The sequence below is a fragment of the Trachemys scripta genome, chromosome 11 (assembly GCF_013100865.1).
Source record: "Trachemys scripta elegans isolate TJP31775 chromosome 11, CAS_Tse_1.0, whole genome shotgun sequence".
In the NCBI taxonomy this organism is placed as follows: domain Eukaryota; kingdom Metazoa; phylum Chordata; order Testudines; family Emydidae; genus Trachemys; species Trachemys scripta.
The window spans coordinates 57,249,808-57,276,315 of NC_048308.1; the positions used below are offsets into that span (position 1 = coordinate 57,249,808).

At 41.2% G+C, this 26,508-nt stretch overlaps 1 protein-coding gene across 1 annotated transcript in view; it reads left to right on the forward strand.

The window, feature by feature from the left end:
• The first annotated feature begins 722 nt into the window (after positions 1-722).
• Positions 723-26,508, forward strand: part of BMPR2 (bone morphogenetic protein receptor type 2) — a 172,464-nt gene continuing 146,678 nt past the window's right edge. The window contains exon 1 of the mRNA XM_034786516.1: positions 723-1,827. Within this exon, the coding sequence (XP_034642407.1) occupies positions 1,752-1,827 (76 nt within the window). The 5' untranslated portion in view covers positions 723-1,751. The remainder of the gene's footprint in view (positions 1,828-26,508) is intronic.

A 26,508-nucleotide genomic window follows, 5' to 3' on the forward strand; every position in this document is an offset into this window, starting at 1 on the left:
AAGAGTTTACAAACCAGGTACTGATGGAAACCAGGGGGACAAACGTGGTTTGGGATGTGGTTAGGATGAAGGTACAATAGAGCAATGTTTAGCCGAAGTGTCCTCACTGCACTCCCTCTCCCAATGCCCAGGGAGGAGAGAGAAGCTTTGCAACGTGGCCAGGTTTAAAAACTCCAGGCTCTGACAGTGTGTATACAAGAGTGGGTACTCCAGAGACAAAGAGCCCGCCCAGAAAATGCCCTGCTCCTGCAGCCACGGATGTGAAGGAGAAAGCGAATATGGCTGTCTTGTTCTTTTTAATTTCTCACTACAGAACACGACGCTGGAACATCCCTGTGGGGAAATCTCAGCCAGGGGCTGCTGCACACTGGAGAGAGCGAGCCCCTAGCCTGCAGGAGATGCTTTCACACAGTGCTCCGCAAACAGCGCTGCAGCTACTGCTATGAGGAAACCGGCCAGCTCCTCCTCCAGCCCACCCGCCCACGCACTTTTTCTCAAGGCCGCAATCTGGCAAACGTACAATTCTCCACAAACATGGCGGTGCGGGAGGGGCGCGGCAAACTCCCCTGTCAACACCCTTCTCCATTTGCCCGCCCTACGGAGACTGAGGCGGCGGTGCCGTGGTCCCTCTCTAGCTACCTGGAGGCCCACCTCTATGATCAGGGGCCTCCTCAAGCGCTGAGGGGCGGGGGGAGAGGGGTGTCTGGCTGGCGTGCGGCGACCAGCGCGGCCGTTGACGGGGCTGGCTAGGTACGAGACCAGCGGGGAGGGGCCGGGAGCCCAGACTGGCAGTTAGCAGCGACTCCCCTTTGTGTCTGGGCTGGGAACGGGCAGCGAGCAGGAGCCAGCCGGGGCTGGGAGGCGACGCGGGTGGATCCCCCGCACCCCTCCTGGCCGAGCCCGTCTGCGGCGGGCGAGGGCAGGGAACAGGCGCTGCCGCGTGGGGGACTCAGCCTGTGGGGAGGCGCTGGGCTCCGCTCCCGCCCCGGGGGCACCCCACAGCCCGGAGCCGCCGGCTGAAGCCGCGGAACGCCCCTCGCCGGGTCTCTACGCGGAGCGGAGCGAGGAGGGAGAGGGGCCTCTGTCGCTCTCCCGGCCGGCGGCGAGCGGGACTGGAGCCTGATCCCGTGCTTCGCTGGAGGCACCCGGGGGGCGCCCTCCCGTTGGGAGGGGCGAGGGCTGCGCTTGAAGAGAGCAGATGGGCCCAGGCGCAGTGACTGCGGGGACCGCTCCTTGTTAAGAGGCGCGGAGAGGGCGACGGCAGACGGAGCCCGTCCGCGGGATGGGACGCGCCTCTGAGCCCAGGCTACTTCACCGGTTGTTCCGCGTGCCCAGGGCCGAGTAAGGAGGCGCCGGAGGTGACCGTTGCTATCCGTTTTCCCTCCTCACCCCTGGATATGTTTCATGCTAAACCTGGCTGCTTCTTCGATATCGTGAAGTTGCGTGGGAAATAGTCTGGGTTTCGGGTGTGACCGCAAGAATAGCTGCTCACCCACGGGAAGGGAAATGCATCCTGGTTTGGAGACAAAACCTCCCTTTCCTATGAGCGTTAGAGAGAAGAGGAGCCAAGTCCCGAGGCATGAAGACAGATGTGTGTAATGGAGTAAGACCTCAGACAGCTCCTGTCATCTGCCGTTTGCCCTTCCAGACTGGATTGTGATCCAAGAGAGTTTTAAGATTGTTTAAAGGGAGAAAAATTCTCCTTTCGGTATTTTTTTTTTCTTCTGCCTCCTTCTTTGGCTTCCTCAGGTATGAGTGCCTCTCTGCAGCACCTTTTGCTGGTGCTCTTGCTCTCCAGTGCCACCCTCCTGCTCAGCACTGCGGCTGGTAAGTAGCTACCCGGTGTAATATACTAGCCATTTTGGCACAGGGAAGGGGGTGGGGTCCATCAGTATTTCGGTATATCTGTGACCCATTAAAAAGTAGTGTGTCTCTCTCAGTGAAGTGTGATGATATTTTGAAGTGAGGACCTACTGACCATATTTGAGAATAAATCATGCTTTATTGTATAAAGGAACTCAATCTGCAGTTGAGGTTTATTTTCTCTTGGTCTGCTCATGCTGGTTAATGGCTTGTTCTCCTTCTCCCTTTTTTTTTAAAGGATAATTTGGCATGGTGTTTTTTTTTCTATGAAATGTTTAACATCTTTGTGAGGTAATGCTAGAATTTTTAAAATACAGTTTAATCACAAGCAAGAGCTATGTCTGGTGGCAATGGGGTCTTTGGGCACAGCCATTTTTTATTCTACTAACATCGATGCTATTAGGGGCATTATAACTACAACATTTGATATATGTTTTAGGGAAAATAGATTTCTTAATAATGCATATTTCTTGGAGCTTGAAACAAAAATGAAATTTTTTCACCATTGTCATTTATAGAATAGTAAAATAAGATGATGATGAGGAATACTGCAAGATCTGAGTATATATAATGTTAAAGATTTCATTTTCCTACAGTAAATGAAAGTCTAATATTTTTGGAAAAAAATGCTCTATTTTAAATTTTTTGAAGCTCAATGTTAGATGCACAGAACAATTTGCCATGAGATTTAAACAGTACATAGCCCTTGCATCCATTGGCTTTTGGTCATTGTGGCAGACTAGCATGAAGGAGCTCTCTGAAGTGTTACCCAGGTTTATTAGGTGCTAATACTTATTCCTCCCTTCTGTATGCTTTTAGCAATTTTTGGAAGATTCATAGTACCGTGGTATCTTTCTTTCCACTCAGAAGCCAGTGTAGAATGCTCAATCTTCCCAGCATTCTTTTTATAATCTACTGTGTGAGCCTCAGTTATAGGATAATAGAGAAATGTGCAGTTTCTTGTGAAGATGGCATAAGAAGATTGATAGTTGGCGCACATTTTTTTAAAATTATTTTTAATGCATTTTGGTCAGTGTTCAAAATCTGTTTTTGCTAGTAGAATAATACAGTGAATTGGACTTGTTCTGTCAGTTTCTCCATTGCTTCACTAAGAATGGATAGTCTTCCATTTTATAAAAGGCTTTCTTTGGGGAAATGTTGAACTGAAATGATTGATATGGAGCACTTTCCTGCATCAGCCTGACTTTTGCCCATCCTTGACATTTTTAGATTATCTACCATGTTTCTCTGTGATAGTTTGGAAAGAGGATTGTTTTGAAGAATAAACCTTTCAAGGTCAAAAGCTTTGGTATTAAAATGTGTATGACTCTAAAATATCCCATTATCTAACTTTGTCCCTTAAATGTGAAACTTAAAAAAATAGTTTTGTTTCTCATTTAATTACTTTGTTAAACTTTTATGAGCTAATTTTTCTTTGTGCTGATGAGAGTGAAGGTTTAATGGCACTGATCTGAGCCAGGCAGGGGATGGGCAGGTGCCTACAAGCCTACTTAGTGAGCTTCACCAATTTCACCTCGATTCTGACCTGTTATCATCACTGCTACTGGGTTTGTCTTGTACAGACTGATCGTCATGTCATATGCTTTGGTCATCTTGTGAAATGCATGAACAGGAACTCATTTTCACATTATGGCTGTATAATACTTCTGCAGTTAATATGTACAATACAAAAGTTCTGTACCTCTTAAGAAGTCTTGGTGACAACTATGTCTAAGAATATGTTAATATTTTGAGATTTAGCTAAAATAACCATTCTAAAGCTTGACTATAAATTTAACACTGTATTTCAGAAAAAAGAAAAAAAAAAACCATAGGAAACCCCAGGAGGTGAAGGTCTGCCCTTATATGCGAATGACCCCCTCCCCCACTCCCCCGAAAGGAGCTGTGCAGTCACATCTGAGTACATAATTTTGGCCCTGTGAAGCTCTGAAATCCTTCATTAATGTCCCACACTACGTCTGACCTAGTGAATGGATAAAACAATAGTAGGTGAAATGCACTGTTGATAAATGTGAAGTAATGCACAGTGAAAGGAAAAATTTAATTTAAAACTTTATAAGGCATATGAGTAATTGAGTATCAACTCAAGAAAAATATCTAGGCATCCTTGGAGGACAGCTCAGTAAAGAACTTTGCAGCTAGTCTAAACAAAGAAAGATGTTAGGAGCATAAGAAATGGGGTGGAACATAAAACAATGGCATTAGAAGTCTATGGTTTACCCTTATCTAGAATACTGTATGCAGAAAAGGAGATAGTAGATAGGGCTCTTCCTGTCAATGTAACATTTGAAGACCTAATCGGGGGCTTAATTTGCTATGGTATAAGGCTCCCTCTGTCCCCCCCTGACTTTTCATAGGTCTATATCCTCCCTGATGTTTTCCATTTCTTGCCCCCTCACTTCCCCCCTGGACTTTGCAGGGTATAATATAATCACATAGAATATTCTATATGCTGATACAATTCCCCCTCCCCCTGTGATTTTTTTTTTCTGAAATGACACCTCTGAACCTAATAAATATGAATAACTGAAGACTCAGAATTCTTCCTGTCCAGTTACTGTGAGGAAATCTACCACGTTCCTGTAGAAAATCTCTACAGATCTTAATAAGTGTCCAGTATTCTTCTATTAAGTTTGTATAGTCATTACTCTTTAGAGGAAGGCTACTGTGAGGGAACAAGTCTCAACAAAGGGTTGATAGGACCTTTAAAGATAACCTACAAAGGGAAGGGAAAAATTGGGCTTATGCCACTTTTATTTAGTTTTATTTTGTATAAAGAAGGCTTGAGAGTCTTCCTCGCACTTCTTTTAATTAGAAATAGCAATCATATTGAATTTTCCTTTTTTTTTTTTTTTTTTTTTTTTTTTGTTGGAGAACTTCTTGGCTGACTCTTATATCCTGGGACCTTAATTGAAGAGGAATGGGTATTGAATCCTTGAACTTTTCTCGTATGGCTCTTGTTAAACTCCTTTTTTTTTTTTTTAAACATTTATTTAATAATCTGAATAAAAATCACTTCCCCTCTAAATCAATCAGTTTCACTACCTTGGTATCTGGGATGTATAATCCTCAAGGACCTGCATTTCAAATTGTTTTCTTTTTTTTTTTTTTTTTTAACATTATTAAAATCAGCATATATTAGAAAAGAAAAAAATGGGTTTGTCTCTTTTTAGGACATCTTTAAGAAATCCATTGGTCTTTATCTGCATAGTTCTTTGTCTCAATTATTAATATTAAAAAGCTGAAGTACTTTTAAAATGGATGGAGTTCTGTAATGACTGAAGGCTTTTAAAAACCTATTAAAATAATATTTTTAAATTTTAAAATGAATGAATTGGGGCAGTCTTATCTTGTTCTGCTTAGAAAGTTAGTTTCCTCGTGTTTCAAAATTTTATTCCAAATGTGAAATTGAGAGAGGTAGGACAGATTGGCAATTAAATTCAATTTCTCTAGTGAGCAGTATTTCTGACTCATAATCTAAGATGGTGTCCTCCTGTGTGGACTATTGATCTTGTATATCAATTGAAGTATCAGAGGGGTAGCCATGTTAGTCTGAATCTGTAAAAAGCAACAGAGGGTCCTGTGGCACCTTTAAGACTAACACAAGTATTTGGAGCATAAGCTTTCGTGGGTAAGAACCTCACTTCTTCAGAAGCAAGTAATGGAAATTTCCAGAGGCAGGTATAAATCAGTATGGAGATAATGAGGTTAGTTCAATCAGGGAGGGTGAGGTGCTCTGCTAGCAGTTGAGGTGTGAACACCAAGGGAGGAGAAACTGCTTCTGTAGTTGGATAGCCATTCACAGTCTTTGTTTAATCCTGATCTGATGGTGTCAAATTTGCAAATAAACTGGAGCTCAGCAGTTTCTCTTTGGAGTCTGGTCCTGAAGTTTTTTTGCTGTAAGATGGCTACCTTTACATCTGTTATTGTGTGGCCAGGGAGGTTGAAGTGTTCTCCTACAGGTTTTTGTATATTGCCATTCCTGATATCTGACTTGTGTCCATTTATCCTCTTGCGTAGTGACTGTCCAGTTTGGCCAATGTACATAGCAGAGGGGCATTGCTGGCACAAGCCTATGATCCTGAAATTGACCAAAATGGACCCTGAATTTGGTAGAGCTCTGCCCATTGCCTATGGCCACTGGATCTTTCCTTTCTCATTTGAGTAGTAGTCAGGAAATCCAATTTTTGATGGTTAGATGATGGGAACTTGTTCTAGGGGAGTTAGCCTGGCAGACAGAACCACTCTATTTGCTTGAGGGATACAGTTGGTACACTTGAGGGTACGTTAGTACATAAACCCTTCCCCCACATAAAGTAGGTATTGATTAACTTTTCTGAGGTCTTACTCTTAAGGTTACCATATTTTGAGTGTCCAAAAAGAGGACACTCCACGGGGCCCCGGCCTCGCCGCCGCCCCAACTCCGCCCCCTCCCCTGCTTCCCGCGAACATTTGATTCGCGGGAAGCCTGAAGCAGGCAGCAGGTAAGCTGGGGTGGGGGTGGGGAGAGGAGGCGCGGCCCCGTCTGGCCCCCCCAACCGAGCGGCTCCCTCCGGCCCCGGCGTCTCCAGCCTGGCTTGGCTTGGGCCCTGGGGTGCCGGCCCCCGGCCCGGTCCCTGGCCCAGCATCCCCCGGCCCCGCATGTCCCTGTTTTCCCGGACATGTTCGGCTTTTTGGGATTTCCCCCCGGATGGGGATTTGAGGCCCAAAAAGCCGGACGTGTCCGGGAAAATCCGGACGTATGGTAACCCTACTTACTCTGAATGTACCAGCCCCTCCTTTAATGGTGATTTCTGTATGTCAGCTGTGGTTTCAAAAGTCATGTTACCAAGGTGCCAGAGAACAGAGCAGTGCACAGACAGTGCTTCTGTGTGAATGGGCCTACCCTCTAGAGATTCAGGGGTAACTGGGTAGCTGAGTCTCCTGCTTCTTTTGATCTGACCTAGGGCAAACTTTACTACTTTGCCCTGGACGAAGAGATCAGGGGAATTTAGCTGAGTTTTCCTTTTTCACTGGAGCCGAGCCTCTGCGATGTTTGCTTTTCTTTTTTTGCAGAAGAGGGATTGTCTGGCCTTGTGTTACTTTTCTAGCAAATATAGCCTAAAAGGGACATCAACTTAAAAAAAAATCTCACTGCTATTTGAATTTTTTTTTACATATTAACACCAATGTTTAATATAACTGAAATAGACTAGAGAAGAATATTTTTCTCACATTTTTGTGTACTTTTTTTCAGCAATTTGTACAATTTCGCTGTTTCCTCTGTAGAGTCAGGAAGCCAGTACCCTTTTTATTGCCTTTCACGCGGCATCAGGAGAGAGAACATTTTAAAATGTGATTGTGAAACCACAGAAATTAGAGGGGTACTCACTGTAGCGCTTGGGTTCTACACCAGGAGGCCTTGTAATTCATTGTTTAAAATTGACTAGATTTAAAGTGGAAGAGTGAGCCTTAAATACGGATTTACTTGGAAAGGTGCTAATACAATTTCCCTGGCCAGTGTGAAAGGGCCTTGTATGAATGGCTGCATAAATCCCATTGAGAACAAAATGCTTAACCTAGAATGAAAGAGAAACCACAGTTATGCTGGATAATGATTCTTAGCCTTATAGGAACACGAGCACAGCTTGCTTGCAGCTTTGACTGTCTTAGTAAGCATTTTATCTAGTCCTATGCTCATTTTTCTTTTTCTCAGATTTGTCAGTTTTATTTATCTTTATAATATCAAGAAAAGGAAGAAGTGAAAATAATCTGTTCTTAAAAACAACCAAAAACTTATTTGAATACAGCAGTCTTTTGAAATTTGTAGCATAAGAATTATTATGCTAGATCAGGCTAGTCCAGTATTTCGTCAAGTACAGCTGCTACTATGAGATGTTTCAGAGAAAGGCACAAGAAAAGTTATGGCTGGCTTTTGCCCTAAAACATGAGGATTTATTATCAGTGTCAGTGGCAACTCCGTAAAATTATGTTGAGATTTTGGAAGTAAAATAGGATTAAAAACCCTTCGTTTTATGCTCTGGTTGAGTTTAATCTTCACATTTGGCATAATAATTCTTCACAAGATGTTTGAATTTTCTATAAATCTTTCAATTAATTTTACTATTCAGAGGACATATTTTAAAAATGCTCCCCTCTTGCTCAGTTTCTAAATATTTCTTTGGGTTCTTCTAGCTAAACAACCAGTCTTGCCAAACTCCAAATTTCTCTCTCACACGTTCTGGTAACATTTTGGGCAGAGGCGCTTCTGAAATCTTAAAATTAAACACTGAGTCAGTCTCTTTATTCTGGACAATCTAATGGAGCAATGCCAAGATGAGACAGAAATGTCAAATTATATCAGTTACTTCTGGTTTCTGGTGCTGCCAACATAATTCACTAGGTCAGTTCCTCACAGAGGTTGGAGGCAGGCTGTGCAGCAAGCGGTATGGAGAGCCACAGAAGTGAGCAGAGTCTGGGTGCACGTGAATAAAGATGGAAGAGAGGTAGGCAGATTAAGAGGGAATTTGGAGGCATGAGGAGTTGAGCTGTGTTTGAGGGTAGAGATGTAGTAGAGATGAGAGGGGACTGAGGTTATGTATGGGAAGAATGTGAAGTCTGTAACTCTGCAGGGGACCTGGGTCCTGGTGGGATGGAACCTAGTGCATTTGCACTGAGGGATTGCTATACAGATACAGTACTCAACTCCCTCAGCACTGCAAAGAGCTGAGGCATCACTGCAGTGCTCCCCATGGTGCTGCCACATGAATGTCTCAGTGTAGAGGCTGTGTACTGTGCTCCCTTTCCTTTTCTTTGTGATCCCTTCACAACATCTTTGCTCAGCCTCCCGGTGTCTGAAATCCTTGCCCCTTGCTTGACTGACTGCAAACATGAGCTATTGGAAAAAACAAAGTAAGCCACCATAATAACTATGTCTTGTCTACATAACACTACTGCAAAATTATAAACAGTGTCTTCCAAAATGATAAATGCTATTAAAACCATTTCCATTAAAAAAATCAAACATTTCCTTCTATTAACAATTGTCCAGCACAGTACACATCAACAGATAACCAACCGCTACGAATCTACACAATATACACTTACCATCAACCTAGCCCTAATTCAGTCTCATGAACAAATAGAAAACATCAGTTTCTAATGACATTGAATAACAGGTTCAACATCTTGCGTGGAGGTAGAGAAAGGTTGTATGTGTATTGTGATTAGGGATGTGGGTGAGGCCGTGTGGAGACAAAGAAATCCTAATTGTAAGTTGAAAGGGTTGGATGAAGATTTAACTAGTATTTTCCTGGTTCTTTTGTAGTTATGTTAGTGGTATATGCACTTGAATAACCTTAACCTGGTTGTTAGTAAACTTTTGGGGGGATAACCCTTAAAATGAGATTTATTCCCCTCTCTCTAACACACAAATCTGAATGTGATATCCATTCATATAAACATCAAATCCTTTTATGAATCCTACAGAGCTTTTGGCCTGTATATGGCAGTGAGTTCCACAGCGTATTTGTGTTTTTGCATTTCTCAATTTCAAATATATTGCCTTTCAATCTCATTGAATGTTCACTTATTCTTGTATTATGAGACTGTAAATTATAAGTAGGGGCACCTGATTTATGTATACCCTTCAATGTCCCATCTTAGTCTTCTCTTCTCTTCTCCTTATCCGTTCCCAGTTTTTGCCGTCTCTTATACAGAAATCTCTTCATGTGGCTAACTTTCATGGCACATCAGTGCACCCCTTTTATTTCTGTTATATCTTTTATCAGATGGGATTATCAGAACTCAACACAATATTCCAGATCCTATTCTTTATGTATCCTAATGTTTTGCTTATTTTTTGACTATCATTGGAGATTTTCATTTAACTCTCCAGGACCACAAGGATGCTTGGATTACTTTCCTAAGTGGTTACGGTTAATTTAGAACCCAACATCATTGAATATATTAAATAACATGGGGTCCTCATATGGAACGTTTGGCCAACTACTGTTAACCTTTTGCTGGTGCTTTTGTTAGTTATGGACTGCTTTTATTCACCATATTATGTTGTTCTGCTGAGAGAGAGAGAGATCGGACAGTTTCTGCAGAGCTTCTTTAAAGAAAGTGCGCCAAAACTAGGCCAGTGTTTTTTGGTAGAAGGTACTCCATTCATGTACAAGTAGACTCTGATGATTGAAAAAGCCTGGTCTGCATTTCTGGGGGGTAATATGTGTGGTGTTTGTTTTTATTTATTTATTTATTTATTTTTGCAGGCACAGACTCAGAAGCTCTTATTTCTGAGTCTGATTAGGTTTTAAGATTATTAGCAATCTTTGCTTTTTATTTTTTTGTACAGAAACACTTACCAAATATATTATCACAGATTCACCTGTTATGCTTTTCCAGTGATCTTATCTGTTAATGCAGAATCTGTACTCAAGGCCAAACATTTATAAATATAATTTTCCTTTAAATGTAAAACTTGTTTTGAATATATCACCAAGACTCTTTTTTTTTCTCTTTTTATGTTTATTTGAAGACAAGGATGTTGCTTATTCAAAGATTAATCTTCTGCTTGCCGTTCTCTAATGTAGCTTTTAATTTAATTTTTATCCATTCCTCTGAGATGGGATTGATACATAGTGGCAATATAGTAATAATTAAATAAAACTGAAAATTGTAGCAGGCATACTTTCTTGCGATGTGTAATATCCTAGGTTAAACTGGTGAACCTTCAGAATATTGGAACTACCAGTGCAAAGTAAATACTCTGATAATGAGCAGACCTTCTGTATAAAAGTAATATTTTAATTGGCAATCAGATTAAGAGCAAAAGTAGCTATTTAAGGAAGTTGGTATAGATACCATCACAGTGTTAGTTTCTTATGTTGGGATGTTCTTAAAGCTCTTCTCTTACATCTATATTGGAATAAAAAAAACCTGTGGCACTGAGTCTCAAGAGTCTGGGACGGTTGCTAAGGTTTGGAGTGGGTGGGTTGCATGGTTAAAAATAGCAGTGAAGACGTTCCAGCTTGGTCTGGAGCCTGGGCTCTGAGATCCACCCCCTTCACCAGGTCTCAGAGCCTGGCGCCCAAGTTAGAACGTCTACACTGCAATTTATAGGGCTGCAGTCCGAGCCTCTCAAGCCTGAATCAGCTGTCCTGGGCCAGCTGCAGCCATGTTGTGGTCCTTTACTGCAATGTAGACATAAATTTCTTGCTGTAATCACTCAGGCAAGGAACTGCAACTAGAGCAGCTGTCATGGTTGAAATAGATATGTATACTTCATGTCTCCTGTTTCAGTTGGCAGACAAACTTTGAGTTATAGTGCATACATTGATGACTGGTATTGAGACTAGCTTGTTTATGATATTTTAGTAGGACTTAGTAAGTTTTTAGCTTAATTCATAATACTCTGTTCATATTGTGGTTTGTGGACTAGTACAAAAGAATCTGTGAAACTAAATGGGCGGGTAAGATCTGAAAATGGCTTATTTCTACAATAGTATGAGGTAGGGGTTTGGATGCTGAAACTATTTCCAACACCCTCCCCACTATTTTGTTGGCCTTGTACAGTTTCTCTGTACAGCACATGTAGTGAAGTCCCTGACTCTGTTACGAATTCTAGATACTGTAGAGACATTTTATAATAAACATAGCTACTTTTGTAGAGTGTAGCTATGACCTGTGGGTAACAGATAAGCATACTAATCTGTTACTGCTAAATTATCATTTTAATATTCACAAATTAGGCAATAACTTTATGCTGACATATTGAATTGTTAGTACCACTTTCCTTTGTTCAAATAGTTCATCAAATACATATTCATTAAATGTAAATTATTTAACTTCTCTAGGCCAGATTTGGCTTTTGATCTACATCTGGCTTAACTGAAGTGTAGTTACTATACCAGGGATTCTCAAACTGGGGGTCGTGAGGTTATTACCTGGGGGGTTGTGAGCTGTCAGCCTCCACCCCAAACCCCGCTTCACCTCCAGCATTTATAATAAGGTTATAAATTAAAAACACTTTTTTATATTTAAGGGAGGTCGCACTTAGAGGCTTGCTGGGTGAAAGGGGTCACCACTACAAAAGTTTGGGAATCATTGTACTATACAATCACACTGTTGCGCCTAACAGCAGTTATTTGCCTACCTTCCTTTTTAAAATATCAGTCTTACCTAATTGTTTAAAATCTTTTGCTAAATATTTTCCTGTATGTTCCATAGTAAATTTAGAAGTATTAAAAAGCTAAAAAATTTTTTTGCTTCCATTGTTTTCTGCCAGAAGTTGTTAGGAGCTTTAATTTCGTTCATTTTAAGGGTAGACCAGTGAAATAATGCATCATGTTTTGTGTGCAAAACAAACAAAATGAACCCTTTATTATTTTTGCAGCTCACTAAAATGTACTGTATGCCTCACAAAAATAAACATGTAGAATATGCACAGAAAAGTACGTGGTCTAAATATGATGTGACAGCAAGAGAATTTCAGAAATTTACAGAAGAAGGATGAGGAAGGAGAATGGTAACAATAATAAGATTCAGTAAGGAAAGTCTTCATGGTTCCACAATTTAAAAATTTAAAATATATATATTTTTAGTAAAAAGTGACGTAGCTTGGCAAATGAGTTCGAGTGGATTCCAAGCATATGGTATCTCATGGGAGAAGACTCAGAGGTATTTGTAAGAGTAGACAATGAAAGGGATGTTGTAACTGGTGTCACTCATGGAGTGGCAGGGTCTAAGGAGAATGCTGTCAGGCTGTGTGATGTAGAGCCTTGACAGAAAAGAAAAAGAAGATAGGACTTAAGGCAGGTCTACACTGCAGCAGGGATTGATGCTCTGAGATCGATCCATCAGTGGTTGATTTAGCGGCGATCCATCAGTGGTCGATTTAGCAGGTCTAGTAAAAATCCGCCAAATCGACTGCAGATCACTCTCTAGTCAACCGCTGTACTCTACCACCGATGAGAAGAGTAAGGTAAGTCGATGAGAGATTTTCTCCCCATGGTAACTCAACCTAAGGTACATTGACTCAAGCTATGTTATTCACGTAGGTGGAGTTGCGTAGCGAAGATCGACTTACCCACGGTAGTGTAGACATAGCCTTAGTGTGTACTGCTTTAGGGAACCAGTTAAGGATTTCAAAAGGGAGCTGATATAGTCAAAATGATGGACAAGAAAGAAGATTTTGGCAGGCATGTTTTTGAATGGATGGAAGAAAGGCTAAATTAGTCACAAAAAAACACCTGAAGAGGACAAGATTAGGGCATGGAAGAATGATTGGACGTTGCGATAGGAAGGAAAGAATGGATTTTTTAACTACTGAAGAGAAAAGAGTGAGAGGATTTCATTGTGGTCTAAGTGTGGGGTGAAAGGGAGAGGGGAAAAGCTAAGGTGACACCCGCTACCTACTCCTAAAATCTAGAGAAATGAAGATGACATCTTCAGTCCTTTTTTCTTTTCAGTGTTAAACTATCTGTGTACCCGTGAGAGATGAAACACTCCACTTTTATTCTTCCCTCAATCATGTCTTCATTCCTACCAGAGACTCCCTCCAAACTTTTCCTTCTGTTACATTCCTGATTGTCTTGCCGGTTACCATCCAAGCAGTATGCTAAAAGTGCATTGAGAAAATTGTGGTGTGAAGGGGGAGGGGTTGAAGCAACATCATCTATTATTTTGGGAAGGAGCCTGCAATTGGGTTAGGCTAATAGTCTAACAGACAAGTTATGTGAGAAAATCTGGGATCCCAACTAACTACAGTAGACCAGAGCATGCCCCCAGGAACCCCAGATGAAGGTACTGTGTGTGAGTGGAACTCTGTGTCTGGAAGGTAGAAGGAGCAGGGCCTGGGCAGGTTCTGCTTGGAGTGAAGAGCAGGCAGCCCTGTGTTGAGTGGGGTGGGGCAGGAGAGGATGCATGTATTTTCCCTGCTGTCCTTTTTGAGTTTACCCTAAAAAAAATAATACAGCGTGGAAAAATTGCCCTTTAAGGAAGGTTGTGACACAGACCCATTTGTGGTTCACTATTCTGTGTCAGCAACTCTTGTCAGGCCTGACATGCTCCCTACACTTAACACTCAGTTGTCGTAGTCTGTATCTGAAAAGTGTTAAGTAAGATGATATTGGAAAACTGATAACTTACTGATAATTAGTATTCTTGTGTGGTGTATGCACAGGACAAGTATAGCGAGTTATATGTATATGCTAGAACAGTGGTTCTCAACTGTGGATCAGGACCCCAAAGTGAGTTGCAACCCCGTTTTAATGGGGTCACCAGGGCTGGCTTAGATTTGCTGGGGCCTGGGGCCAAAGCCCAAGCCTGAGGGCTTCAGCCCTTAGGTTACAGGCTCCCTGCCTGGGGCTGAAGATCTTGGGCTTCAGCTTTGGCCCCCGCACACCTGAGGTTGGTGGGGCTTGGGCAGGCTCAGGCTTCGGTCCCCCCTTCTAGGGTCCTGTAGTAATTTTGTTGTCAGAAGGGGGTCGTGGTGCAATGAAGTTTGAGAACCCCTGTACTGGAATTATGTTCTTCAGATGTGTTTGGTAAGCAATACATAAGTCCAGTCTGCCCTAGACAAAGGAATGTGTATTTATTTCTCTGACCAGCTTGTTTGTCGGGCAGAGACAATGAAGGTATATTCTGTACCACGAAAGTTAATTGAGCAAATAATTAAGCAATCAATTTGCAAACATCTAGAAGATAAGGTGATAAGTAGCAGTCAGCATGGATTTTGTCAAGAAGAAATCTTGTCAAACCAATCTGATCGCTTTCTTTGACAGGGTAACAAGCCTTGTGGATAGCGTGGAAGCAGCAGACGTGCTATATCTTGACTTTAGTAAGGCTTTTGATACTGTCTCGCATGGCTTTCTCATAAACAAACTAGGGAAATACAGCCTAGATACAATTTGTATTGTACAAATACAACCTGTAAGGAGGGTGCAAAACTGGTTGGAAAACAGTTCTCCGAGAGTAGTTATCTGTTTCACAGTCATGCTGAAAGGGCATAATGAGTGGGGTCCCGCGGGGATCAGTTCTGGGTGTCGTTCTGTTCAATATCTTCATCAATGATTTAGGTAAGGGCATAGAGAGTACACTTACAAAGTTTGAGGACTATACCAAGCTGGGAGGGGTTGCAAGTGCTTTGAGAGGATACGATTAAAATTCAGAATTATCTGGAGAAATGGTCTGACGTAAATAGGATGAAATTCAATATGGACAAATACAAAGTACTCCACTTAGGAAGGAACAATCAGTTGCACACATACAAAATGGAAAATGGCTGCCTAGGAAGGAGTACTGTGGAAAGGGATCTGGGGTCATAGTGGACCACAAGCTAAATATGAGTCAACAGTGTAATGCTGTTGCAAAAAAAACGAACGTCATTCTGGGATGTATTAGCAGGAGTGTTGTAAGCAGGAGTTTTGTAAGCAATACACAAGAAGTAATTCTTCCGCTCTACTCCACGCTGATTAGGCCTCAACTGGATTATTGTGTCCAGTTCTGAGCAACACACTTCAGGAAAGATATGAACAAATTGGCGAAAGTCCAGAGAAGAGCAACAAAAATGATTAAAAGTCTAGAAAACATGACATATAAGGGAAGATTGGAAAAAAATGGGTTTGTTTAGTCTGGAGAAGAAAAGACTGAGGGGACAAAACTGTTTTCAAGTACATGAAAGGTTGTTACGAGGAGGAGGAGAATTGTTCTTCTTAACCTCTGAGGATAGGACAAGAAGCAATGGGTTTAAATTGCAGCAAGGGCAGTTTAGGTTGGACATTAGGAAAAACTTTCTAACTGTCAGGGTGGTTAAGCGCTGGAATGAATTGCCTAGGGAGGTTGTGAAATCTCCATCGTTGGAAATTTTTAAGAACAGATTAGACAAACACCTGTCAAAAATGGTCTACATAATACTTAGTCCTGCCGTGAGTGCAGGTGACTGGACTAGATGACCTCTCGAGTTCCCTTCCAGTCATGTGATTCTATGATTTATATAAAAGCTATCAAGATAGCAAGGGGAGGAGGTAACAACTTAGCTATCACCAGCAGGGTAGAAATGAGCATGAAGTCTTCATCAGACTCCATGGCATTTCTTCCCAGCAGGAGAAAAAGAAGTCTATCTAAGAATACATTTCCACTGTTTATTGATCTATAAAGACAGGTGGTTCAAACCTCAAAGCATAAGTTCAATCAACCTATTATAATATGATATTGTATACAGAGTGTATTGAGTAAGGTCATTTATGAAAGTTGGTGACATGCCGATGATTGATATTGTGAAATGTGTGTAACATTATATGAGAAATAATGAATACTTATTGATATTATGCTTTTAAGTCTGTGACCCAACACAGAGATACACAGGTTTTCCTCCAGACAAGAGGGAAGGGAGCTATCTACCTGTCTCCAATGTGTAAAGTAAGCATAATGAAATCAAAACAATGGATGTCCTATTTGCATGTGAATCAGCTGGGGAATGGGAAGCCCACTGGAAGGGAAGAACAGCATGAGGTCATTCTGCCTCTTTAATCGGGGTCAATGGACTCAGAGAGTTAAGGGGAAACAGAGAGCCATTTTTGCATCTTTCACCTAGGACAACAAGGGAAACCATCACCTTGTACTTCCATGGAAGGTCCTGACTGAGAGAGTGTCACCCAAGTCTGGAATGTAGAAAGATTGGTAAGAAATCTGCCTTGAACTAAGACTGTAGCTTGTTGAGTTAAATTATAGGGCAGGCGATGACGCAACCTCTGACTGGTCTGGATTGATCTCCAAAAGTTCACAGGTTCTTAAAGCATCTGCATGCAGAAGGAGTCCTTGGTAGGGCAGCTCCACTGGAGCCATGCAACTCGGGAGTCAGGATGGAGTTGAGGAGCTGCTAGGAGCACAGAGCCAGTGAGGAGGGACAGGGACAGGATCTACATATGGGTTGTACTGTTCACCTGCCTCCCTTCCTCCCTGGCGGAAAGATTAGAAGAAGCTCAGCAAGGGGAACATTGTGGAGATTTCCTTCGTATAAACCCCTTTCATTTCATGTGGAAGTGGTCAGGCATAATATTTTAAATTTTCATTGTAGCTTGTGCACAGACTCAGGAAAATAAATCTGCTGCTGAAATCCATAATCATTAGCAGCATGCAAACCTAAGTCATCTTTCAAACATCACTTAGATAAGGAAAGGCAGAGGTAAAATATTGGCTCTTAACTTGCAAAATGTATAGATATTTTAAGTATTTCTACATAGAAAAACCAAAAGAAGATACCATTAAACAGATTACAATGCAAAGAACCTGCATAATCCAAAATTATTCTTTGTAGATATTTATCCTAGTTAGTGTATCAACCTTTATATTAAATGACATAAGCCCATCACTTTTTCGTTGGAAATAAACTTCTCCCCTAACCTTGTTGCTGCATAATTAAGAATGTTTAAAATGCTTCACAGACTATGTTGTAACTTGTCTAAGTGGTTGAATTCTTGTTGGGAGTTTTAAAAATAATACATATGCAGCAGTCATTACTTTTTGTAGTATGAAGAAGTGAACTGCCCCTCTTTCGTGGTGATCCTATTCTTTTTGCAGGTTTGGATGGTATATTTATGTGCCTTTCATATGTTTGTTTATGTAGTGTTTCTTACTATGTCAACTTCAATAAAACAAATAAGTTAAAAATGAATTTAAAAATATACTTTAGAGCCATAGCTTTCATTCATAAACACTCATAATGAAATGTGTTTTCAGCACTAAAGTTCCTGAACATTTTTCACTTCATACAACCACTCTCAATGTTTTTATAAAAACATCAGTGCATAAGTAAACTTGAAAAAATGATCCTTAGCAGTGCACATAATTCAAGCTTTAATCAATATCATATTAAACCAGGATAGAGCATGGCAAACAGCCAAATCATTCTTTTGCTAGATCAGTTGGTTGGTCTGAATTACTGGTTGTGCTGACTCAGAAGAAAACTTTTAAATAATTCAACTGTTTCTCCATTACAGGGAGAATTTGCCAATTTATACCACTTTAGCTAGATCGTTCTGTCAGCATTACTATTATGGACCCATGTTTTGATCTGTTTAGGGTTGAACTGAAAACTCATAGCCTAGATTTCTTTTTCTTGAAGATTAATCAAAATTTATTTGGTACAACAGTTGTTTTGTTTTCAAAAGCTTTTGTGACCAGAACTGCAATATAAAATAGCATCTGCTTTTTCCAGCATATCTAATCTCTGTTTGTCTTTATACCTTTTGGATTTAAAAACAATTTTTTTATTACTCTTACTCCTGTAAGGCTGATACAACTATGGATGATCAAGCATTTTGTAGTGATACCATGAGGGGAAAAAATGAAAAATGTCTAATGTGTTTTTAAAAATCAGTTAAATTTAATCTAGAACTACAGGCACTGCTATGCACTAATCAAAATTGTATGTTTATTTAATGACGTTGCTACAGGGCAGAGTTAGGGTGTTGGGGTGTATTAATGTATTTGATTTAAGATTAACTCTGAATTTCCTAGATTTGAAATGTTTTTAAGGATAATTACATCTCTGTAATGACTTTATCATTAAGTTACTGATATGTATACAACAGTTAATTTCAGAGGTGAGATGAACCAAATAGGTCTCAATTCATAAATTTAGGGTTTGATTAATTCTCATTTTCACTGTGGTAAGGGGTACAAATTGCAGAGGTGGTTGTATTATAAAGGGGATTCATCTTGTTGGTAGTTCATATGCTTTTAGCTTTCCCTTCATTAAAACATCCCCCAAGTGCTGTACTGAAACTTTGGGCACCCAGATGGAGTGGAGGATACAGTTTCATTTAATCCCCTCCAGGCAGACTTTTATTAGCAGAAACAGTAGGTACTGGATTATACTTAGAGCCCAGTTCAGATACAAAATTTGTATCCGCACCTGATCCGCAAACATGGTCCATACATATCCTCAGATAAAAAGTGGATATCTGCAGATTTTCAGGGCTCTAATTACACTGGCAGAAGCTGATGTATTCTAAAGATGAAATAAGCACAAATTCAGTTAAATGCAAATCAGTAATTTTAGTTCAGGTTAAAACTAGTTGTCTTGGTAACTCATTTCAACATTCCTTATGTCTTTTTTTTTAATTATTATTATTTATTATTAAAAAATAAAAATCCATTTGATCTGCTGTTTGGTTAAATACTTTATTGCTCTTAATCCTGGATTAGGTTTAATATGAAACCTGAATATTACCTTTCTTTATCTGTGATAGACTTTTTGACATGAAAATCTCTCAGATATTTTTCTTACTATGGAAAGCTGAAATTAAACTATCTGTATCTGTTTTATTTGATACCAAATTGTATTTGGGAATTATCAGTTTTTCCCAGTGCTAACTGTGAGGGTAGATTTTGGATATTACTGAATATGCCATATATGTCAGGAAAATCTAGCCCAAAACGGAATGGTTAACCAAATAACTGAGGATATGAATTTTTTTTTTTTTTTTAAGTCATGGTGTTCTATGAACTCATTTTCCAGTGTATTAGCATCATTTCATATTGGTGTTTGAATCTTTTAGCTTATATTAGTGTCTCCTGAGAGAAACATAAGTAACACATACTGACTTTGACTTTTGGACACTCTTCATATCTAAGGCTTCAGTTGTGTTAAAATTTAATATCCTATCCAACAAAATATTTGGATCAACTGATACTAGAAATTCTGATCAGATCTACAGATTCCTTCCCCACCCCCAATCATCCCATCCCCTCTGATGATAATGTGTTTTCATTGTTTTAGCTTAGTTCAGACACTTGGCAAATAACTTTTTTATGGGATTAAGGTAGGTACATAAAATTTAAAAAACAAACCTTTTCTTGGTGGACTTTTACCCTGTTATAAACTATTCTCGTAATCATAAACTGGTTTCTTATTCTGTTTCTGGCTGTGGTGCCTAAACCCAGTTAGAGCATAATTTAATTAATATTTCTCCAAGGCTTACAGAAGAGTTAGTGGAGTATATAAAATACTACACTGCCATATCAAAACATGAACACACACAGGAGATTTCAGTTATGAAAAAAAATTAATCTGGTTACTATAGGAGTGTTGATATCATTAAAGGTGGTGTCAGTATTTCCGTTATAAATGTTGGTGCCATTTGCAGGGGCCAGGTGAAGTAACTGTTGTTCTCTATTACAGGGATCAGCAATCTTTGGCACGCGGCCCATCAGGGAAATCCGCTGATGGGCTGGGATGGTTTGTTTACCTGCAGCGTCCGCAGGTTCGGCCAATCGCAGCTCCCACTGGCCGCGGTTCGCCGTTCCAGGCCAATGGGGGCTGCGGGAAGCGGTGTCCCCTCCCCAACACTAGACTTCATTTGTCTTCTTAGTTCAGTACAGAGACTTAGTGGCAGAGAGAGAATTAGAATTTATGATCTATTATTGACTCCGAGTCTTGTGCTCAGGTTATACTACCTTACTGCCAGAGATACTGAGCATCCATAACGCCTACTGACTCCAGTTGCAATTATGAGTTCTCCGTACTTCTGCTTATCAGTCCACAGGTTTCTCAAATTGGGCCCTAGAAAATGAGGAACATTAGAGGTCACCTGCCAAATTTTAATTTAAGTAACTTGGTCAACATCACATCAGAAGATTGGCATAGTCCGGAATTAAGACTGAGCTTTCCTGTGTGGTAGTCACCAGCCTTAACCGCAAGACCGTCCTTTTTCTTCATTTACTCCCCCGCTGTGTTCTTTATATATGTTCCAACTTCTAGAACAAATGAGATGAGCATTCTGTGCATCAAATGAGTCAGAGGTCCAGTGGAAAAAACAGTATGTGGCTATGTAGTTAAAAATGGTATCATTTTTTGTGTGCACAAGAAGCCAAATTAATGCCGCACAGGCAACAAAAATTTTGGCATTATCCAACTTTGGAGTACTTGACCTTGCAGCGGGCAAGTGCTAAGTGCTGTACTTAGAGGGAAAGTTTAACTATATTGTGACAAAGTGAGGCTGGATGGCTGCAAGAGGGTCCTGGAAGGCCGATATATTAGCCCTAGAATGTTAAAGGTCCTTTTCCCTACAAGCTGAGAAGGGATTACCTCAGGTCAATTAGGGACACCTGAATACAATTAAGGGCTGCCTGAGGCCTTTAAAAAACCCTCCTCTGGGGTTTTGTGTTTACGAGATGGTTTCCTTTTTTTTTTTTTTTTTGGATGAAGGATCATCCCTTAGGCCGATGATCCCTGGTGCCTACAAAGGAGCACAGAAGGGGGAAGGCAAACACTGCCCAGAGTGGGGTTGATTTACCCCAGGCCTGCCACCGCCAGAGGGGAAGTGCTAAGTCTGGTGAGATGAAGGAGGTGCCTTGCAATTAGGGCATGTCTACACTTGAAACTTGGTGCAGGTTTGTGTATCTCTTTTATGTGATCCACAAGTGCTCTGTGAGCAGTGCATACACACAGAATTATCTTGTGGGTAATATAGTTTTGCCTCATATCATTGCTGCCATATAGCCCAGGGATATTTTTGAAACATCACTCAGCATTCTGGTCAGACATCCCATGATGCATTGGTCCACTACTGTATTGTATGTATTCTGGGCATACTGCGCATTGTGGGATTCCTTCTGGGAGGTAATGGAATTCTGGGTGTTGGGGTCAAACTAAATAATTCCCATGATTCCTCTCCTTTTATCCCATCATCCATCTTGTTTTGCAAGCTATTTTCAAAGTGCTGTCCAAAAGCATGGAGGAAGCACTGAGTGTTATGATCCTTATGGTGGTGAATATAAACAGGGTTGCTGCGAGCATATTGCATTTAGGTTTGTGACTTCAAGACTAGGGAGATAATGGTCCCTGAGGAGAAGCATGAAACTGAACAGAGAGTTCTCCTTGGTCGTTTCTTGTGGAGCACTGCTTTTGGACTCTGCCAACTAGACTTGACCAGTGGGAAAGGATAGTGCTGCAGACCTGAAATGACCGGGGTGCTGGCATAACCTAAGGATGTTAAAAGCCACTTTCCTAGAAATCTGTGAAGAGCTCTTGCTGAAGCTGCAGCAGTGAAACACCTACACGAGAGCTGCCATTGGTATGGAGAAGCATGTGGCCATTTCTGTCTGGAAACTCTTCATATCTAACTGCTACTAGTCAGTAGCTAACCAGTTTGGTGTCAGTAGATCAACCACAGGGGCAACTGTGATGGAGGTGTGTGCTTCCATCAGGAAGGCGCTTCCTCCCTCCACCCCCCAATCATAAGGCTGGGCAATGCACAGGAGATTATGAACAGGTTTGCACAGATGGGGTTTCTGAGTTGCATTGGATCCTTTTTTTAGGACTTGCATACCTGTTCTTTGCCCCTTATCTGTGCTTTGGAGTTCGTCAACAGAAAGGGAACTCCAAAGCACAGATGCTGCAAGGTCTGTTTGATCACCATGGATAGTTCACCAGTATTAATATATAGGATTTTTTGGAAAACTCCATAACATTAGGGTCTTTAGAAACTCTGGGTATTTTTCCCCCCCCACAGTGACAAATGGGACTTTTCCTCTAGTAGTGTTGATGGACTTGATGACATTGCCATTCTTCCAGTCTTTCTGGGATGCCCTGCATACCCTCTGCTTCACTGGCTTATGAAGCCTTTTACTAGGCAATTGGACAGGCAAGAGGAACTACCCTGAGTAGCTGCAGAATGACTGGAATGTGCATTTGGGAAACTGAAAGGTAGATAGAGGCATCTGATGTTTAGGCTGAATGCTGATGAGAAATAACTGCTGCTTATGATAGCTACTTGTGTTTTGCACAACTTTTGAAAGAACAAGGGGGAGAGCCTTGCAGATGGATGTGAGGAAGAGATTCGGAGACTTGCTGAACATTTTGAACAGACAGAGGGGCACAGAGTCAGGGATGCCTTATGCTTCTACTCTGAAGCTAGAAGCCACTTGTGATCAGCGTGTATACATTTGCTTAAATCACTATTACTGCCCTTGAAATCATGCATATGAACAATGGGCAGAGCTTTCTTCATGACATACATAGGGGTTCTATTATACTTTGTGGTGATTTTAACATAGTGTATCTAAGGATTTTATTATAGGACATATGAAGGTGCAGTGGAAGTAGCCATTTACATGAATTGTCCTAGATGCAGAATCATGACTACAGAGATATTTAGAATGCATTTTTAGTAAATAACAAGTGTACCAATGGACTGGTTTAGTAAAAAATACATAACAATGTGTAAATAGAAAAAGAGGAAAAAGAACTACTCCTCCCCCCTCAGTAAGTTTTAAAAAGGAGCATGCAAGTTTCTGAGGCATGGCCACAAATGTGTACATGTAGAGCACTGAAAACTATTCTTGGGATGCCAGTGGAAAGATATCTCCCTTTATATGTGAGGGAGTTAAGGGGGTCTCCAGCTGTCTACTGTCTTCTTTATTGTCCTGTGGCATAGAATGCCTAGAGAAGGATCTATTTCTGGGCATTGTTGCAGTGAATTGTGTCCCTGCGAAAGTGGAAGTCTCAGTGGTTAGAGGGCTGTAGGGGATGTGGCACCATCGTTACAGAGGTACCAGGATGGCTTCTATAACAGCTGTGCTTGTGAGGGCATGTCCTTTTTCTTCCTCCTCTTTGTGCTTCAGACACCCTTCCCTCCACACCTCTGTCTTTTTTATGCCTCGCTTGGTATGTGCACAGGAGTTCTTTGAACATGTCATCCACCTACATAGATTGGACAGGTGTTCACTTAATACTAGCACCTCTGTCCGTGGCCACCACAAGGTGTCAGCTGCTTTGGGGGAAAAAAGAGGATAACTGGTAATTGTGAAAATTGAGGTCTCCATGCCAACAGTGATAAAATACTGCTATTTCCTTGATTTTTGGAATTCCATTTCATAGCCTCTTCCTATTCCTTGGTGATCTTGTAGATGGTAAGGTGCTTTTATGTTCTTCCTCATTTGTGTACAATCCCTGGGCCTGTGATGGGGGAAGAGAGAGAGGGTTGTTCTGCCAACTCGGGAAAAAGGTTAATTAATGCAAGATGGGTTGTGGCCATCGGGAGTACGGACTACTTAAAGACAGTGCAGCAGAGGAAGATTGGTAATTTTGTATATTTCTCTAGCTAATATGATGGGCTCGGAATGGGGCCTGCAGATGTGGGCTAGTAATTGCATGTGTACTTATTCAGGCAGTCCTTATTTTGGAGGCTGTTTACTGTGATGTGTGTCTCCAAAAGGCAGATGAGCATTCTCTTAAAAAGCAATGGACAAACTGTGAAAATAAGCTACTGTTTGCCAGGATGATGCCCCCAGACTTATGCACGAGTGGAAGGAAGACATAAACTCTATGGGCAGTGTCAGGAGAACTGTATTGCTGTGCAATCTCTGTGCCAAATTAGACCACTACCTTTGGTTTAAGTTCTCTCTTTATTTTAACACTTGCAAAACAGCGTAAAGAGCACTGCAAAATTAATAGACTTCTGCAGTTGCACAAAGGGAGCTGATATTAAAGTGCCTTACAATAAATTTCTTTGAGGAAATGGTTCCGTACCATGCATGACTTTTCAGAGGGACCTCATAATGCCTCATGTTGGGTTGTAACTTAAAATGATCTCATTAACCAATTTGGTGTCATCATCTTGGTGGAAAAACTTATTTTTGGGGGGTGGAAGGGAAGAAATCAGACATGAGAGAGAGTAATAAATACTGCAGGAGGGGGCTGTGGGGTGTGACCCAGAAAGCTTAAGCTGTGGTTATGTGTTTTGTAATAAAAGTTTATAGATTTTGTATACTGTCTGGAGTGGATGCCATTTTGCGCAACAGGTGTGTGGGTGGGTGGGTGGGGGGGGAGATAAAGGGAGGTTAAAAACCATGTAGGTGGAGAGAGCCTATACCAATAAGACATGGATTTAAAGGCCAGGAGTTGGAGAGAGCCTACTCTAACATGGGATGGGTGCAATGTGCCAGCACCCTGCTAGTATCCAGAACTAAGTTTTTATTTAGTTCAAATTCCCCCTCCCCCACTTACTGATGCGATCATGCAATCTTAGTGGAAGTGGTTCCTCCCTAGTTTAGGTGCCTGCCTGCCTGTGATCGGAGTGGTTCCTCTGGCTGTGCGCCCGTCTCCAACCTGTTCGGGTTTTATCTGAAATTGCGGATGTTGTATGTAATTTCAAAAGCAGCAATGAATAATATTGGGATATCCTTCATGATTGTGGAAGATGGCTCACCTTGGATCCTAGGTTGTCCAGAAGAAATAGTTTGGAAGGCAAACCTGTGGTGACCATTGCAGAAATGAGGTCTAGAAGGAAAACTTCAGTAGCTTGGATGTGTATTTAGACCCTCAGCTATTTTGTTTTTTGTTTTTTTCCCAGAAAAACATCATCAAACAGGAAAAGGGAAAACTAAATGCAAACCCACTGGAGGAATGTATAGGCTTCCACCTCCATATCTAACAATTATTTCTTATAGAGTGCTTTTTACCCAAGGATCTCAAGGTGTATTAGAAAGATAAAGTAGTAGTAATGTTCCCATTGTACAGATGGGGAAAGAGAATTTCTTCTAAACGCTATCAACTTCTGAAGGTATTTGAGATGATGGTACAAAAATATACTTGTATCACCAGAGTTGTAACACATACAGACTGTGGACTTTCTTTTGTAGCTGTGCTAGAATTTTTTTTGGATTTTTGCCTCTTAAGTACATGAGTATAAAATGCTGGTACTGTACAAGATTAATAGGGACAAGATTTGGTCCTAATCAGGACAGTAGTAGCCTCTATGGCTGCTCTGCCCTCTGTCTCTCCAGGTTTCTTGTCCACTGGATTTGCACGGTCTCTCCAGGTTTGTCTCTCCAGGTTTCTTGTCCACTGGAGTTGTAGCTGTAAGCACCTTAACTCAAACCTCTCCCTGTGTACAAGAGCAGAGTTCGATCCCCAGAGCAGAGGTATGGTGTTTAGGGAGTAAGGTCCTGCAGCATGGGCTTCCTGCATCCTGTTCCTTTCATCCCTTCTCTCACAGTGCCTGAATCATACTATGGAACTCCACCAGTTCCATTAGTTTCAGAGGTTTCTCCAGCCCTTACTTGGAGGAGAAGCACAGACTGTTAAGAAGAGCAGAACGGAGCTGATTTAGCTTATGCCAGTAGGCCCTCCTTGGTCTCCAAATAACCAGTATTCAACTGGAATTAGAGTTAAAATTAAGGAGAAATAAAGTATCCGCCCGCATAAGATATTAATGCTGCATATATAATAATTGATGCTCCAATATAGGTGTTTTGAAATTGATAGTTCATGGACTGCTTCTGGTCCACGGAACACTTGCTTGTGGTCAGCAGTGAGCTGGCAGGTCACATGGTGCTGACTTTTTCCCCAGTCTTCTGTTTCTACAGATCTATATCACTGATTGTCTTCATTGTAGTGTTAGCTCAAGTTACTCTTCTTGAGTTAGTCTAGTTCAAGTGAGAGCAGCCACACTCCAGAATAGTACTCATGCAGTGCAGAGTGCTTGTATTAGCAGCACAAAATGGCTGTGTTCCCACTGCATTTACTAGCTCATGCATCAGCAGCAGTTGAGCTTCAACCCACACCCCTTCATGGGCCAGATAGCTTGAGTTTAACAGTGGTTCTCAACCAGGGGTACATGTACTCCTGGGGGT